The sequence below is a fragment of the Pelecanus crispus genome, chromosome 10, assembly GCF_030463565.1.
Source record: "Pelecanus crispus isolate bPelCri1 chromosome 10, bPelCri1.pri, whole genome shotgun sequence".
Lineage (NCBI taxonomy): Eukaryota > Metazoa > Chordata > Aves > Pelecaniformes > Pelecanidae > Pelecanus > Pelecanus crispus.
The window spans coordinates 31,198,238-31,213,442 of NC_134652.1; the positions used below are offsets into that span (position 1 = coordinate 31,198,238).

Sequence of the window (15,205 nt, forward strand, 5' to 3'; positions counted from 1 at the left end):
AAGTCATTCTTCAATGTCCATTCATTTTTTAAAATATATTGAAAAATGTTTTACTGTCTTTCTTGACATTTTTGGGTTCTTCATTTTTTTTTTTTCACATATTTATATATGTGCACATGAGCATTTTTGTGTCCTGCATTTTTTAATCATTTAAAGACCTTTTAGTGTATTCTTTCTGGGCACACAGAAATAAATGCAAAAGTGACCACACAACTCAATTATAGCCTTCCAACATGTTTAAATCACATTGTAGAAATAAAGTGCTTGTCAGCCTAAACATTATTTTGCATTTGTGGAATTTTTATACATATGTGCCATTAAAAATATTTGCAGATACTTTATAATTCAGAGCCAATATTAGCCATTGTCTGGATCTACTCACCAGACAATCTGGACACTTTTTAAGATGTCTGGAAAAACATATTTCAAAGCCTCAACGTGTTTTTTTACATTTCTTCTTGCACTTCAGCTACTTGCAGTACTCCTTTTTAATCACTTTGAGCACTTTATTTCATTTATATTCTGCTCAGTTCCTCCATTTTGATAGCTGCTTTTCTACAGATCCTTTTAAGAAAAAGAAGTAATAACAAATTTTCAGTACAGTACAGAGCTATTTGGATTAATTTTTAAAACACAATTACCTTCTTTTTTAAAACCTTATCCTTAATTTTTCAATTTTACACTAATCCGATTTCCAAAATAAGTATAAAAAGTTGCTGTGGAAGGAGGAGCTTGTCTTTTTTGCATATCCCATGAAGTGTCCATTGAGGAGTAGCTCGTACTGCTCTCCAAAGCGTTCAGCCCAGGTGCAAGTGTCCTGCCTAATGCAGGTGGACAGTTACTTAATTCCTAACTATTATTGAAGTGGTCCAACACTCATCTGAGAAGAAATTTTGAAATGGTTTAATAGTAAAAGTAGGGAACATTGTACTCCAAAAGATTCCAAAATATATTGCTTGACAGTGCCAACATATTTGAAATGAACCCCAAAAGGCAACAAATTGGTCAAAACCTGACACAAAGAGATTATTGACAGAGGAAACATTTTCCAAGGAAAAAGAAAACTGAACAAAGTGTCACAAAAAAAAAAAAAACCCCTACTAATACAGTAATTCCAAAAGATATTCAGGTGTTCATTTTGGTTCTTCCAGCACATCACTCCAAGGATTGACTTTAACCCAGTAAGAAATTGTTTCCAGGGATGAACAGTCTCCTTGCCTGAACTCTGAGCCAGCTCCATTCACATGTCTTATGACCAGGGAGGGAAGCTTGCCTGAGCTAACCCTGCTGAAACTCGGTGCCTAATATCCCTTTGGTTAAAACAGCAACAGAAAATCCAGTGAGGTATTTACCTGCCTCTTTACATGCCTCATACGGCTAAAAATCTGACCCAGAGTCTTGAAAGTCACATTCAGCAGAAAATAAGTTTACTTAATAGTTTAAAATTTCACCCACAGTTCAGCAAGTATAGGGCTTCTCTTCTGCCCGACACCAGACGACACAGAGCTTATACAACTTTCTATCTATTGCCTGTCTTGCTTGTGTGAATCACCAGCGCGGCACAGAGAGGCTTGTTTTGGAGCAGCAGCAGTTGAGACGCTGAACTGTGATGCCTGACCTATGAGACAGTGAGAATAGCCATAGGCAATAGAAAAGAAAAATCATGTTTGTTCTACTTGGGATCACTATTTATTCAAAGTGCAAAAAATATTCATAGAATCATAGAATCATAGAATCATAGAATCATCTAGGTTGGAAAAGACCTTTAAGATCATCCAGTCCAACCATTAACCTACACTACCAAGCCCACTCTAGACTAATCAAGGGTAGACCAGACTAAACCATATCCCGAAGTGCCACATCTACCCGTTTTTTAAACGCCTCCAGGGATGGTGACTCCACCACCTCTCTGGGCAGCCTGTTCCAATGCCTGACCACCCTTTCCGTAAAGAAATTTTTCCTAATTTCCAGTCTAAACCTCCCCTGGCGCAGCTTAAGCCCATTTCCTCTTGTCCTAAATAGCGTCTGTAAAATTACTTAACACATCCACAGTGAATGTCACAGGATGACCCCTCCATCCTCCCCTCCCCGCAAGAAAAGAGCAACAGCGCTGGCCCAGCTGGTGCCTTTTCCATTCCCAACTCAGAGACCATGTGCCGGAGCACGCACCGACAGAGCGGGCGAGAGCTGCTCCTCGCCAGGGCTCGATGTGGCAAATTACCCAGGCAGCCGAAAGGTAAATACCTCTCGTTCCCAGCCAGCTCCTGCAAACCTGACTTACCGGAAAGTCTTTGGGCAGTAGGTCCACTTCGTTCACCGCAGGAGAGCTTTAGGACAGCCCTGATCCCTCAGGGCTAGCCTATCCATCCAGGGCCATGTCAGGCTGATTTCTGCACAGCCCAGTGATACTGCTGCAGATGTGGGCAGGAATCAGGCTCAATAATACAGCAATCCTTGCAATTCATCCCAAAAACTGCTACTGGAAGAATATTTTTGTTCTACCTTGGAGAGAGAGACTCTAGAAATCATCCTGGGAAATGCAACTGTATAAATAATAGATCTATTACATAATACATATTTCATCAATTAATTTGTTGTATTAAAAGACATAATTTTGCAAAATGTTAGTTGTAAACCTAAAAATCTACGCAGTCCAGTGATAGAAGTAGCATGCATTATTTTATACAGGGATTGACAAATTCTTCCAATACAAGAGAAGTTCTTTATTGTTAATGTAAGGAATACAGAGAGTCCTATCAGAAACTATTGTAATATATCCCCTGTTGCTAGTATTTATGTTGGGATCAAATGACTTGCTTTTTCCATCAGACCAAGTAATCTGACATAACTGAAACCCTTCTGTACAAGGAGGACTTGCAAAATCCATACAGGGCTCCATTCCAACCAGTGAATTTTGTTAACCCACGCTCTACATATACATCCAGAGTGTGAGTGGAGATCCTTCCAATAAATTTACAAATACACATTTCAAAACAATTCAGCAAGCTTTATCAGTTACCATTTCAACTTGGCTAGATTCTTCCCATTCAACATTTGGCAGAACATATATAATTTTCTTCATGCAGAATATTTATTACAAAGAGAAAAACATTATACACAGTATTACTACAATGAGGGACTGGAGTGGAAAATTATACAGCTGGGAAGTGCTTTGTGATAAGCACTTAGATCCAAATTCCAGTGGAGCTGCAGGACTTAAGTAACTGATTAGCTCACCCTGGCTCTGACAGTACATTTAGATGAATATTAGACAGTTTTTTTCAGCATTCTTGAACTTGTAAAATGTTTGAAACCCAGAAATCTGCACTGAGCCTCTGCCACCACTGATGCCATGGTGGAAGTATGGCTGATGTGTGCCTGGCCAGCAGTCTACCACCGCATCACATACCCCTGCTCTGCACAGAGCAAGATATTTTCATGACCAAACCACAAGTGCCTGGCTGAGTCCTCTGGTCTTCACCACCAGTTTTGTCAGGAGAGCTGACAGCAATGACAGGGCAGGTCTGGCAGATTTTTGCAGAATTGTCTAATGTAGGGTTTTCACTATGAAAAAAGCACAAAGCATTACAATGCCACACACAATTTGCAGAGTAGGAGATTGTATGATTTTTAACTATCACAGCTGGTATAAAACATACCCTGCTAATTACAATACAGCTAGAAAATGCCAGCTAGGCCTGATACTGAAAGACCTGTCCGGTACTGTTGTTCAAGAAAATTTTAAGAACAGTGTTTAGGGCCAAAATGCAATCACAAAATGCTCTCTATTATGTATTTTTAGGAGCGGATTTGGTTTCATCTCTTGATTTCTATCTCCCTTGCACATTTCTCTGAATTCAGAGCATAGAGCTATTATTATTTTGTTGGACATACTAGAAAGGGTTGCTGTACATCTGCATTTAGTAATCTGTTAAGCATCAAGCTGCATGTTTCATGCAAACATGGGGGATGTAAAAGGTGACACTCTCAATCTTCACCTTCACAGATATTTATATTAAAATTACTAAACACACCCCTGTTTGTCAACCAAAAGAACACCAAAAGAGCTTAGAATAAAATACTTAGCATATTGCAGAGCAGGTACGAAACACCACCAAGCAGAGTGCACTCAGAAATGTTGCTTGGTGTCCTCACACTCAGTGTGCACACTTCATTTTACGAAAGTAAAAGTGGTCCAGGAGAACGAGGCCATTATCACAGAAGCTTTTGACTGGGTACAAACCAGCAAACCCCAAGCGGGATGAGCAACATGCTTCTGTAAAGCTTGGGCACTGTCTAGCCTCTTGCATCCTCCTCCAGAACATGTCAGAGACAGAAGCATTGACAGGATGGCCTGCAGTGCTGGAGCAGAGTCATATATACAGCCACATGCTTTCCACCTAGCAAGCCGACAATCAGCAAAAGTATTCGTTAGGTTGCCCCTCTACCTTTGGTATTGCTTCTGAGTCCACGCTGGATCGGGCTGACAGCAGCCTGTTTGACTCATCGGGGGTATGTCTAGTCAAGTATTCTCCTTCCACGCCTTTCACCTTGGCCCCAGGAGACAGGCTTTCAAAGGTGACATAGGACTCCTGAATTTCCTTGGGTTTCCGCACAAAGCATTTTTTGCAGCGCCTTTTCAGTGCTCCGCAGCAGACCACCAGCGTCAGAGGAACAGCAATGACACAGGCCACGCTGATGACAACCACATTGATGAGCTTCTGGGTCCCTCCTGCACTGGCAACTTCGTCTGTGGAAAATATGATGCATTGCTCTTTCCTGGGGATCAGCCCTTTCACGCAGACGCACATGATGTATTTGGTCTTTGGCAGCAGCCCATAAATGGTGACCTTGGTCTTCCCCGGCTCCACGTTGATCCGCCGCATGTCTCTCTCTCCAAAGACAGCATAGAGGACACTGAACACTGTCGTGTTCTTTGCCAGAGGCGCCTTCCAGGCCAGGGTGATACTCTGGTCAGTGTCTCCTATCACCCTGACGGACCTCACGATTCGCTCTGGCTCCTGCTGACTGGTAGGTGGGCTCACCAGCAGGTTTCTGGGGTTGCTGTCTTGCGCCACATCTGGGAGGAGGACGCCCTCTCCGGTGCCCGCTCCAGCCCGCAGGGTCGGCACGGTGGAGGTGGTGATAACGTACCTTGCCACTAGCTTGTCATTGTAGGCAGCTGCTTCCATCCCACTTGCCTTCCCGCTCCATGCGCCTTTGGTGTTGGAGTTGGGGTCATCCGTGCTTTCTGAGTCCGTGATGATGAGAGATATGAATGCCTCTGTTGCCCCCAGAAAATTCTTTGCTTTACAGATGTACTCTCCAGAGTCGAGGTAAGAAACTACAGGCAGGCCCAGAATAGACCAGCTCATCCCGTCACTGGAAATCTCTTGGTGAACTGTGAAGAAGGAAAAATGTAAAATAAATAGGCAATAATCAATAGAATTAATAATATGTTTTGTAAAATATTAAGATTCAATCAGCCAAATGTCTGCTCAATACAGTAGAATCATCATCTTTTTTGCCACCAAGAACATTACAAAATCAAAGTAAATCCAAGAAAAGGATATTAACACTAAAATTAGGTTATGCTGGGATTTACACTGCTTCAGACTGAATATATGTGAAGCATTTGATGCTATTTCCTCCCAATTGACATCCAGTTTGAGAACAAAACAGGAAAGGTTCTTCTATTAAAAAAAAAAGAAGAAAGCTTAAAAGCCCTTCTATAGGTACAATACTTAAAAGAGTGGAAGGAGTAGGTGGTAACACAACCCAGTTGAACATTAGATGCAGTACTCTGAGTCACAGATAATACAAACAGTGGAGATTTTCTTCTAAAAACCATATGTGGACTAGTCTAGAGTATATGGAGAAAAATAGCTGAAAAATAATATCCCTTTTACTGCCAAATTAGTGCAGGCTTTTATATTGAGCCAAACACAGGGAAGTCTGATCACTTACCACTGAACAATATGTACACAGCTGAGCGTTGATTTTCTCACTTGGTTTACCAGGAGCCTAAAACTAGCTTTTTTTGCCTTTTTCTGTTTGTGCAGAAAAAAGGAGCTGGGATCATGCAGAAGGGTAAAGCATTATTTCATTATTTAACCAGCCTCCTGAGGATGAGCACATACTATCTCCACCCTTTCTTGTTGAAAGGTAAACCAGGGAGATGTTGTGAGAGGCAAAGGTAAGACAGGATGCAAACTTCTGGCAACCAGGGCATGTTCCAATGGCAGTGAAATACAATGGCAGCAGAAGTTACTTTTTCAGTTTAATTATTTACTGAATGGGTATATTAAAAAACATAAAGCTACCGGTCTTCCTAAGGCACTTCGCCATACATACAGTCTGTGGGCTGTTTCTCACTCCCTTCTATTCAGAACACTAGCATTTCAAACAGTCATATTATAGCACTGGCACAGAAGCTGCCATTGCTGAGAAATAACGTATATTTTCAGCCAACTTTTTATTGAAAGGTGCTAAAGGCTGATTTAATGGGGCAAAAAATACATCATTCTCAGTTGTAGCTCAAAGTAAACTCAACATACGCTTTCAGGAAAGCATTCTCTGTTTTATTTTTTGTTGTGGTTCTCTTTCAAGTATAGGAGGGATGTTCACAGCAGGATGGGTAGACATTATCATTATGAGGAGCAGCTCTGCTATATCCTGCACATCATGTACAATAGAGCAATGACTTGTGCAGATCCCAAAAAATGATATTTATTATAAGTGGTTCTACTGCTGTGAAAGGAAAATGCTCTCTCCCCTGTTTCTGTGCACTAAGGAGCCCAGTAACCCTTTGAAGATCAGACCCTATACTTAGCAAGCTATCTGCTGAGTTTAGACCCTCTATGAAAGTCAGGGCCAGGCCTCGGAGGCAGTAGCATTCTGGGGAGGTTGGAGGGATGAAGGTTCAGGTCCTGATCTAAAACCTCTGGGGCAAAAAGCTAAGGGCAACTGCCTTGAGTGCAGCAAAGGTTTCTTCCCTAAATTCCCCACACATTAAAGGACTAATATTGCAATTTGGAGTCCAATCACCCTTGTGAATGGAAATGAAAACATGATTGGTCACAAAAGCAGTGGTTGTTTGAAGGCTTCCCCCACAAGATGGGGAGCACAGAAGAGGAACCTGGTCAGTGTTTGTCCCACAGAGCATTTTCCCAAGAGACCTTGTCAATCCACCAGAAATGAGCCATTTCTTGAAAGCACTGTCACTGAAGTATTGTATCCTTCAGCAGTTTAGTGGCTCTTTTCTCTTTTAATATATCAGTTATGTTGCATGTTTGCAATCTTTTCTTTCTTTACCACAGCAGATTTGAATCCCAGTTGAATTCATGTCAGACATCTCTCTGCCAGAGATGTTTAGTAACTGATAAATAGTAGCTCATCGTTACTCTCAAAGATCCATAAAATAATTCAGTGGGAAGCCTTTTCAGTGACTGAGTAACTAAATAACTAACCTAAAAAAGCCTCTTGCTACAGCTGGACATATTTCATTTCTTCAGCTCCAACAGGTTTGCTGAAAACCCCTCAATGCATCTCACCACCACCACAATTGTTATGAAACAAAGCAAAACCAACTTTTTACACATGATAGTATACATTTATCTGATATTTATATCAACATGCAAGTAATTTTATAATCTATAGAAAATCACAATGCTATAGTAAATTACACACGATATTATTGTGAATTACAGTGAATCTTAATTTTGCACCACTTCCTTTTTTGGGGTCTTTTATCAGTAGGAAGGATCTATTGTCATAGAAGCTTCCATTTGCTGTACAGTCCATAGAAAATAAAGGTGCAGGTCTCCCTCACAGTCCATGTGTACGAGAAAAGCTTAAACCAAACCCACCTGTGCCGTTTAGTTGAGCACCATCAGCCCTTCTCCAGCTGAGCTCAGGAATGGGCACCCCGGTTGTCCCACATCGCAGTAGCACGGTGCTGCCCAGGATGGTCTTTACTTTGGCTACAGACGTGTGTACAACAGGGCTTTGACACTTCCTTAGCTCGACTTGGCTGAAGAAGACTCCTGCAAGGCTCCGGGGGGTGAAGCATTTCAGCCTGGGCTCAATGAATGCTATGTTAGGAGACTGGAAATTTAGGAAATGGACCATTTCATACAGACTGCAGTCACATACCCAAGGATTGTCTTGCAAGCCTGTCAAAATAAACCAGAGCGCTAAGTCATTCCAACAGCACCTTTTGTTTCTTCCACTTTTGTTTCTATTTTTCAGCAGGACAAACTGTGATAGGCTCTAATCTGCCCCGGTAAGGACTGTCCGTACATATGCAGGTTATGCAGGGGTGGGTGTGTCCCGACAGCCCCCCACTGCTGTTGGCTACGGCTGATTGATCCCATAGTTGTCAGTTAGTAGAAGGGAAAATATCTGGCTTGCTCAGTTATCTCAAAATCTGGAGATGAAATCATATTATTTGAGTTCAAAGCAAGATTATTCATATCATGAAAATATCTGTATTCATGCATGTAAAGAAGCAAAACAACAAGTTATTATAAACACATTTGGTTCCAGGATGGAAAAAACAAGTAGCTGTGGGGGAGGGATGGTTTGTTTTGGGGGTGTGCACTTTTTTGGTATGAAGAGACTATGGAGTCTCCTCCTTAGACAGGCTAGGAAATTCTTCTCACTGGACATTATTAAAATATTAGCCAGATTATCAGGCCAACTGTCAGGCCTGCAACAGGTGTAGGTGATCCTACTTGACTGTAAGAGTTCTCTTCCAGCCCTGTTATTCTACGGTTTTTTTCATTATTTTAGTAATCAGTTGTTTTTCCTGAAATGCTAATTTATGCTTGATAAGATGAAAGAACTATTTTAAGGAGTAAATTGAAGACTATACATGCTATGGTATATAAAAGGATATAAATAGACAATAACTATATTAAGAATATACACATAGAAAGGGGTATATTGAAGAATACACTCCTGTTTCAGAGTCCCAGAATGTTTCTCTTTTTCTTTTTTCTGCTCAGTGTGCACTTATTGAACTCAAATTCTGCAAAAATGAGGCATTGCTCTACTAAAATTAGACCTGTGAAGATGGTAGTGAAAAAGCAAAATTGGAACTACTGCAACGCAGGAACAGTAGTTGCCGCATTCTGATTAAATATATGTCATCCTACTTACAAATATTCACATTCACCTGTCCTACGGACAGTTTATGGTCTCTAACAACTTTAGCTAGCAGAATTGGCACTGGAGATATTTATACCATCTAACCCCAGGCACGCATTTGAAGCCTAAGCCAGGAGTACCTAAGACTGGTGTACCAGTCCTCCTCCCTGCCATGGGAGTGAGCTCTGCTCCCTCCAAGGGGGCTTCACCTCCTCTTTTCCGCAGGCAGCCCAAGGACATGGCTTGGGGCTGGCAACTGCCTGCAAGTACAGAGTACTAATACTCCTGCGATTCCCAGTGGGAGGAAACAACAGCTGCCCACCCTGTGGTGCCCACTCTTGCTGGCCCCTGGCACGCTGCAGCAGTAGTCATGCAAGCAGCGGCTTTCCAGCAAGAACCAAGTTCTGACACGAGCACAGAGGGTGCACCACAAGACTCCATGAGCATCAAGGGGCTGCCTGAACTTGCTAGAGTCAGCAGAAACACAGGGTCGGTCAAAAGCCCCTGGGGCCTCAAATAAACTGTTTTAAAGATTCTGCTGAAAAATCTCTTGCTGAGACCATTGCATACCAGCTTCCCTGGGCTTGGAAGGGGGTCTGAAAGTGGTGCGCCTTGGCAGGAGGGCACTTCTTATAAATTAATATATTGACGTTAAGGGGACTAAATAAAGAATGAAAGTTCAGCTTGGCTTTGTTGTTCTGTGGCATTTTTGCTAGCAGCTTACTTCTGACTTCATGCACTAGATAACAATTTATTCCAGATTCCCTGGCAGGTGCCCCAGCCCCAGTTGATGCTGCGGCACCCCCAAAGCCCCAGTGAGCCCTTTGCTGCCCTGCACAGCGCAGTCCTATGGGCTTACGTGGCCAATCCTCATGTGCAAAATCTTGCAGTCTTGGCACAGACTATCAGCCAGCAAGCTACTGCTGGAAGTACTTCTTGAAGTAGTCTACAAGCAAGGGCTCTGAAGAGGAGTCACAATGATGCACTGTAGACAAAGGAAGGGACTGGGCTGACTTTTTATTATTCATGGATTGTTTTATGCCTCCATGAGAAACACTCATGGGCGGAGTGAAATGGAAACATGCAGCTGTGTTCTCCCATTCTGCTCCTGCAAGGGACATGTGTTTCATACATGTGGTCCCTATGGGTGTCAGCAGGATAGGACCTAGGAACTGGAGTGTCTATACATTACCATATTAATCTTAGCGTTATACTCATTTGCCTACATGAATTTTTTAGGATCCTGGCACAAGCAACCTGTGCACAGCTGGCTACGTAAACACTCAGGATGGCCACAAGCATCAAGGCATGATCTGTTCTTCTCGACAAAATACTCTCCTAATCTGTATTGAATGGAATAACATTTTTACAAGTAATTTGACTTTAAAACATAAAGAAAGAAAAGAGTATGATCTAGGCAGTGTCTTGTCAAGCCACAAATGAAACGGGCAATTGCAAACAGCCAGCTTTGGCTTAAAGAACTTGATACAGCATCTGGCAAAAGAGCATGAAATACCGGCTCCTCTCCTGATGCTAATGAAACCTTGAACATCATCTGCTAAGGGTACTAAAAGCTTTGTAGGTGGCAATTTGAATCTTTTTAAAGTCTTGTGTCTCTTTCCACTGCAACCTGGTTTTAAAAACTTTACCCCCAAAATTTATCCAGAGAACAAAGAGCAGCGGATACTTCCCAGAGTGAGAGAAAACTTGCAATGTCTCTGCTGAGATTACCAGCAAGTGCCTGAACTCCCAGCCGTGGCTGTAGAGGCAGTACATGCAGATGCACACACCCCACAGATCAAACACAGTCAGTGGAGCAGGGTCAGCTCACAGCAAGCAAAGACAGCACATGGCAACAACTCTGAACCGTTGTCAACCTGCCGTGGATTTGAACCAGTGCATGATGGCTAAAAGGCTGAGTAGTAATCCCCTGAACTAGTAAATGTGCTCAAAACCTCATCTGGGGATACTGCAACTGGGAGGATTCAAGACAGTCATCTGTAATATGCCCTCTGACGCAAAACCAGACAATTGCCCCAAAGCCATACTTCTGAGGAGCCCAGAATTGTCACCAAAAATGTGGATTCTTTTAACTTTATAACTGCTCTTGAAGGCAGCACTATCCTGGTGGCTTTGGGGAGACTGGAGTTTAATTCTGTGTGAACAGATAAACAAGGCTCTGGAAAGAGACAAACTGGCAGTCCTGACCCAGATTTTATGCTCAGTGATGGCTTTATTCCTCTTTAATTTGGACATCATAAATATACATCTTTTTATTTAATGCTGCTTAAAATAGATTGATTCCATAGTAACTGTTATTAGAAAAGAGCACATGAATGATGCTCATATTTGTATTTGCATCAAAAATGGCAGTGTCAATAAATAAAAAGGGCTTGAGCAAGAGTCACCAGTTTTGTGTTACTTCAAGCAAGTGATGAAGTTTATGGTGTAATAAGCTGGGTGTGGGGAGCCTGGGGTGAATTTGTTAATATGTAAATGAAGTTGCATACTTTATATGGGGTATTAAATTAGCAGAGTACTTGCTGTGGTAACCACAGTGGGTGAAAATGCTGCAATAAGATGCAGAGCTCTTGACATTTGTGCCCCCTACAAAATGACAGGCACTTCTCTTACCTAGGATGATCTTGGAGTTATCGTTGGGGAAGTAAGGAACGGCCTGAAGGCTGGCCCAGGTGGCAATAAGAGCCTGAGGAAGAGTCATCAGCTTATTGCTAGACAGGTCCAGGTATGTGATATTCTTGATATAACGAGCAGCATCTGGAGGGATTGAGGTAAGTTCGTTGTTGTGTAAATCTAGAAGCCTTAGCTGTGGCATGTCAGCCAGAGTTTCCCAGGGGAATGATATTAAGTCGTTCCCATCCAGCCTCAGCTCCTGCAAGCGACGGAGGCCCTTGAAGGTGATCCCGCTGAGGCTGGCCAGGGAGTTATAGGGCATCCAGAGGTACTCCAGGTTGTGGAGCGCATGGAAAGCCTCTCCTGGCACCCTGCGGATGGCTGTCTTTTCTATCCGAAGCTTGGACGTATCTACAGGGATGTTGACGGGGGTGAGGGTCATCTCCGGGTCATTACACAGCACTGTCCTGGTGGGCAAACACACACACAGATGTGACTTTCTTGTGTTTTGAAAAGGTTTTGAAACTTTATTTTAATGCAGGGTTCATATTTGCCTTTCTTCTTTTACAAGTTTTCTTCTTGACATTTCTTACTTGTTGCTGATCTCTACATCATAGAAACAGAATCATAGAATCGTTTCACCAGAAGTACATCAGCTTGCAGTAATTCATATGTACCTTTTGACTGCAGAGATTGCAGTGTTGTGCCTCTCCTGGAGTGGTGCGAGTCTGAGTCTGGCCCATATAGTGTTCCCGCTTTTTTTTTTTCCTTTCCATTTTTTTAAAGTACTTATGGTAGACATCAGTGACAATATTCACGCACAAGAGAGGATGCTAGTGCATGTTAAAACGATCCACAAATTGAACAATAAAAGACTTAAGAAAAGAAGCCTTACTGACGTGTGGGATGGCAGGAAGTAATACAGATTAAATGTGGCACAGGATCTTTTGTTCATGAAATGAGGATAAGAAAGTGAGCTAACTCACTGGAATGCACTACAGCAAGCTCTGCTTTACTATGAAATAGTCTAGAAGGTGTGTACAGATGGTAGCAGTCACTGCACCGCAGGCATGTACAGTTATGAAAATGCAGAAAATTAACTCTTTGGAAAATGCTAGGCATTTGGAAAATGCAAGGCAGATTTATGTGTCTTAATTGTTCCTTCCCATTTCTAACCTCTAGAGGTCAATGAAAACCCTATGCTGCATTTTTGTAGCCTTCGTACAAAAATTATGATTTTGACTTTGCCAGGATGTGGGATTGTAGATAGCCATGAGGAATGAAGGGAGACAAAACAGGTCTCAGACTGCACTTTAATTTACCTATCAGCAAGGAAAGAAAGGCAAGTCCTTAACAAAATACAAAGCCACCTTGCGGAAGGTAATGGGTTAGATAGGCATGTCCCACTCCACATGCTAAACAAGATACCGCAAGAAATGTAGTGTGATCAGTCAAGTAACATTTTCTTATCACACTGCCTGGCTGATAAACAGAATATTACAAAGCTGCCAAAACCAGATTGGTTTTGGCTGAAAGCAATTATTCCTCTACTACCAACAGAAACAAGTAACATCACTGAACTGCTCACGCAAGGTTCCCAGAGTTAAATGTTATTTGAGCCTACAGTTAAATTGTTACTTTATAATTAATGCATAGTACATTACTCTCATCCAGCACTTCAACTGTGGCATTAAATCCTGCCCACCCTCACCTGAATGTTGAGGTTTTGAGGAAGAGAAAAATCTATCAAATAAGAAAAACCCAGCAATTCTCTTTCAGTAAAACTTTTTTTTTTTTTGGTAGGCATGGCATAAAATGTTTGATAACAGAGAGACTATGGCAGTAAAACAGTGTGCTTCTCCTAGTGTTCCTAAACTATGTCAGTGAGCACTAAACATTTAATCTATGGGATAATCTCCTCCTACTAGTAAGAAATATGAATCATAATGCAGAACAAACAGTGCCGTTATGCTCCTTAAGGGACTAATGGATATTTGCTTTATTATGTATCTTACCAAAACACACTACAGCTTTTTCCAGTCACTGAGAAGAAATTCCCCTGGGAACCGTGACATTTATGGAGCCATAATTGGATCTCCCGCTATTGCACTCCCTTTTAACAACTGCAGACTACTTGTGTTTCTACCACCCTTCTTACTGGGAAAGTTTCTGGTATTAAATCTATAACACCATAAAAGAGATAAGAAAGTAGCTCTCTTTCATGGGAATCCAAAGCATAGGGGACAGCCTTTCATTTCAGTACTGTGGTCTTGTCTAGAAAAAATTTCTTCCAAAGTATTTTGCAAATACTGTATCTCTGTCACAAAACCTCCTCTACTGTGAATCACACCTTATAAAAATGTGGCCTGTATTTCATTAAGTCAGATCATTACTTTGTGGTTACCCTTCAGAAAGGCTTTTTTATTACAGTCTTCCAAAGAAACGTCTGTACAATGGCGTTGCATTCAAAAATGGATGCCTGGTCTTGTCTTCTTTTTTAACTGAAAGTTTCCAGTCTGAAAATTTTCTTATTTTATTTTATTATTATTATTATCTCTTTCTTTTTGGTTCATTCTCATCTAGAGTCTATTGCTTTCCCTAAAATCTCCAACTGAAGGATTTTTTAGGTAAATGGAATTGCAGTTTTTGGTACCACAACATAAACCAAATCTAGTTACGCTTTAGAAACAAACCAGCAGAGCAGAATAAAGCCTTTTAAAACTAGCATTTTCAGCATAAAGATAAAAAAAAGAAAATGTTGTTTAAATTTTACTCCCTTTTTGCCATTGCACCAGCGGTAATTATGTCACTTCTGTTCTCACAGAGGAGATACCCAAACGCTTTCTCTGAAATCAGCTTACTGTGTTTTCAGAAGCTAATCCTCTGCAAATAAAGCTAGAGCGCAAAGCGACTGGAAAAATAATGGACACAAAGTCTGGACGCAATATTTTCTCCTCCAAGCATCCTTACAGAGGAGAAGACGTAAAATCCCCGACACCCAGAGAAAGAGCGGCAACCCCCCTGGGGAGAGCATCGGCATACCTGGCTTTCGTCCCTTCGCTGAGGCTGTGGAAGGCGCAGCTGCACTGCGATGGGCACGAGCCGCCCGCCCGTTGCAGCCCTCCGAGCGTCAAGCAGCAGAGCAAACTCACCATGATCCGCATGGCTACCTGTGCAGGGGAAGGACACCTGGGCACTAGACAACGCGGAGGGTTTAGCCTATTGTTTTATCCATTGACTGGTCACATCTTGTTAACTCCCTTTCGTTTTCAGCCGCACTGTGATCTTCCAGCCCTTGCTGAGTCCATCAGATGAAAAAGGATAGACAGGGATTAAGGATGGGGACTTGAGTTATTTTCATGAAGGTGCTTATTGCTTCCTGGAACCGTACTGACAGCATTTCTTCTCTCAGGGAGCCCCA

General features: G+C 42.0%; 1 protein-coding gene across 1 annotated transcript; it reads right to left on the minus strand.

Moving 5' to 3' along the window:
* Positions 1–4,415: 4,415 nt before the first annotated feature.
* Positions 4,416–14,948, minus strand: LRIT1 (leucine rich repeat, Ig-like and transmembrane domains 1). The gene is made up of 4 exons (XM_009479439.2): positions 14,827–14,948; positions 11,785–12,251; positions 7,869–8,174; positions 4,416–5,401 (listed from the first exon to the last, which is right to left on the minus strand). The coding sequence occupies exons 1-4, from the start codon at positions 14,946–14,948 to the stop codon at positions 4,416–4,418; spliced, it is 1,881 nt and encodes a 626-aa protein (XP_009477714.2).
* Between the last annotated feature and the right edge of the window lie 257 nt (positions 14,949–15,205).

Coding starts and splice junctions, on each gene's coding strand:
- LRIT1 (XM_009479439.2), bottom strand. CDS start 14,948: ATGCGGATCATGGTGAGTTTGCTCTGCTGCTTGACGCTCGGAGGGCTG. Junction 12,252..14,826: donor AGCGAAGGGACGAAAGCCAG/GTATGCCGATGC, acceptor TTTGCCCACCAG/GACAGTGCTGTGTAATGACC. Junction 8,175..11,784: donor TAACTCCAAGATCATCCTAG/GTAAGAGAAGTG, acceptor TTATTTTGACAG/GCTTGCAAGACAATCCTTGG.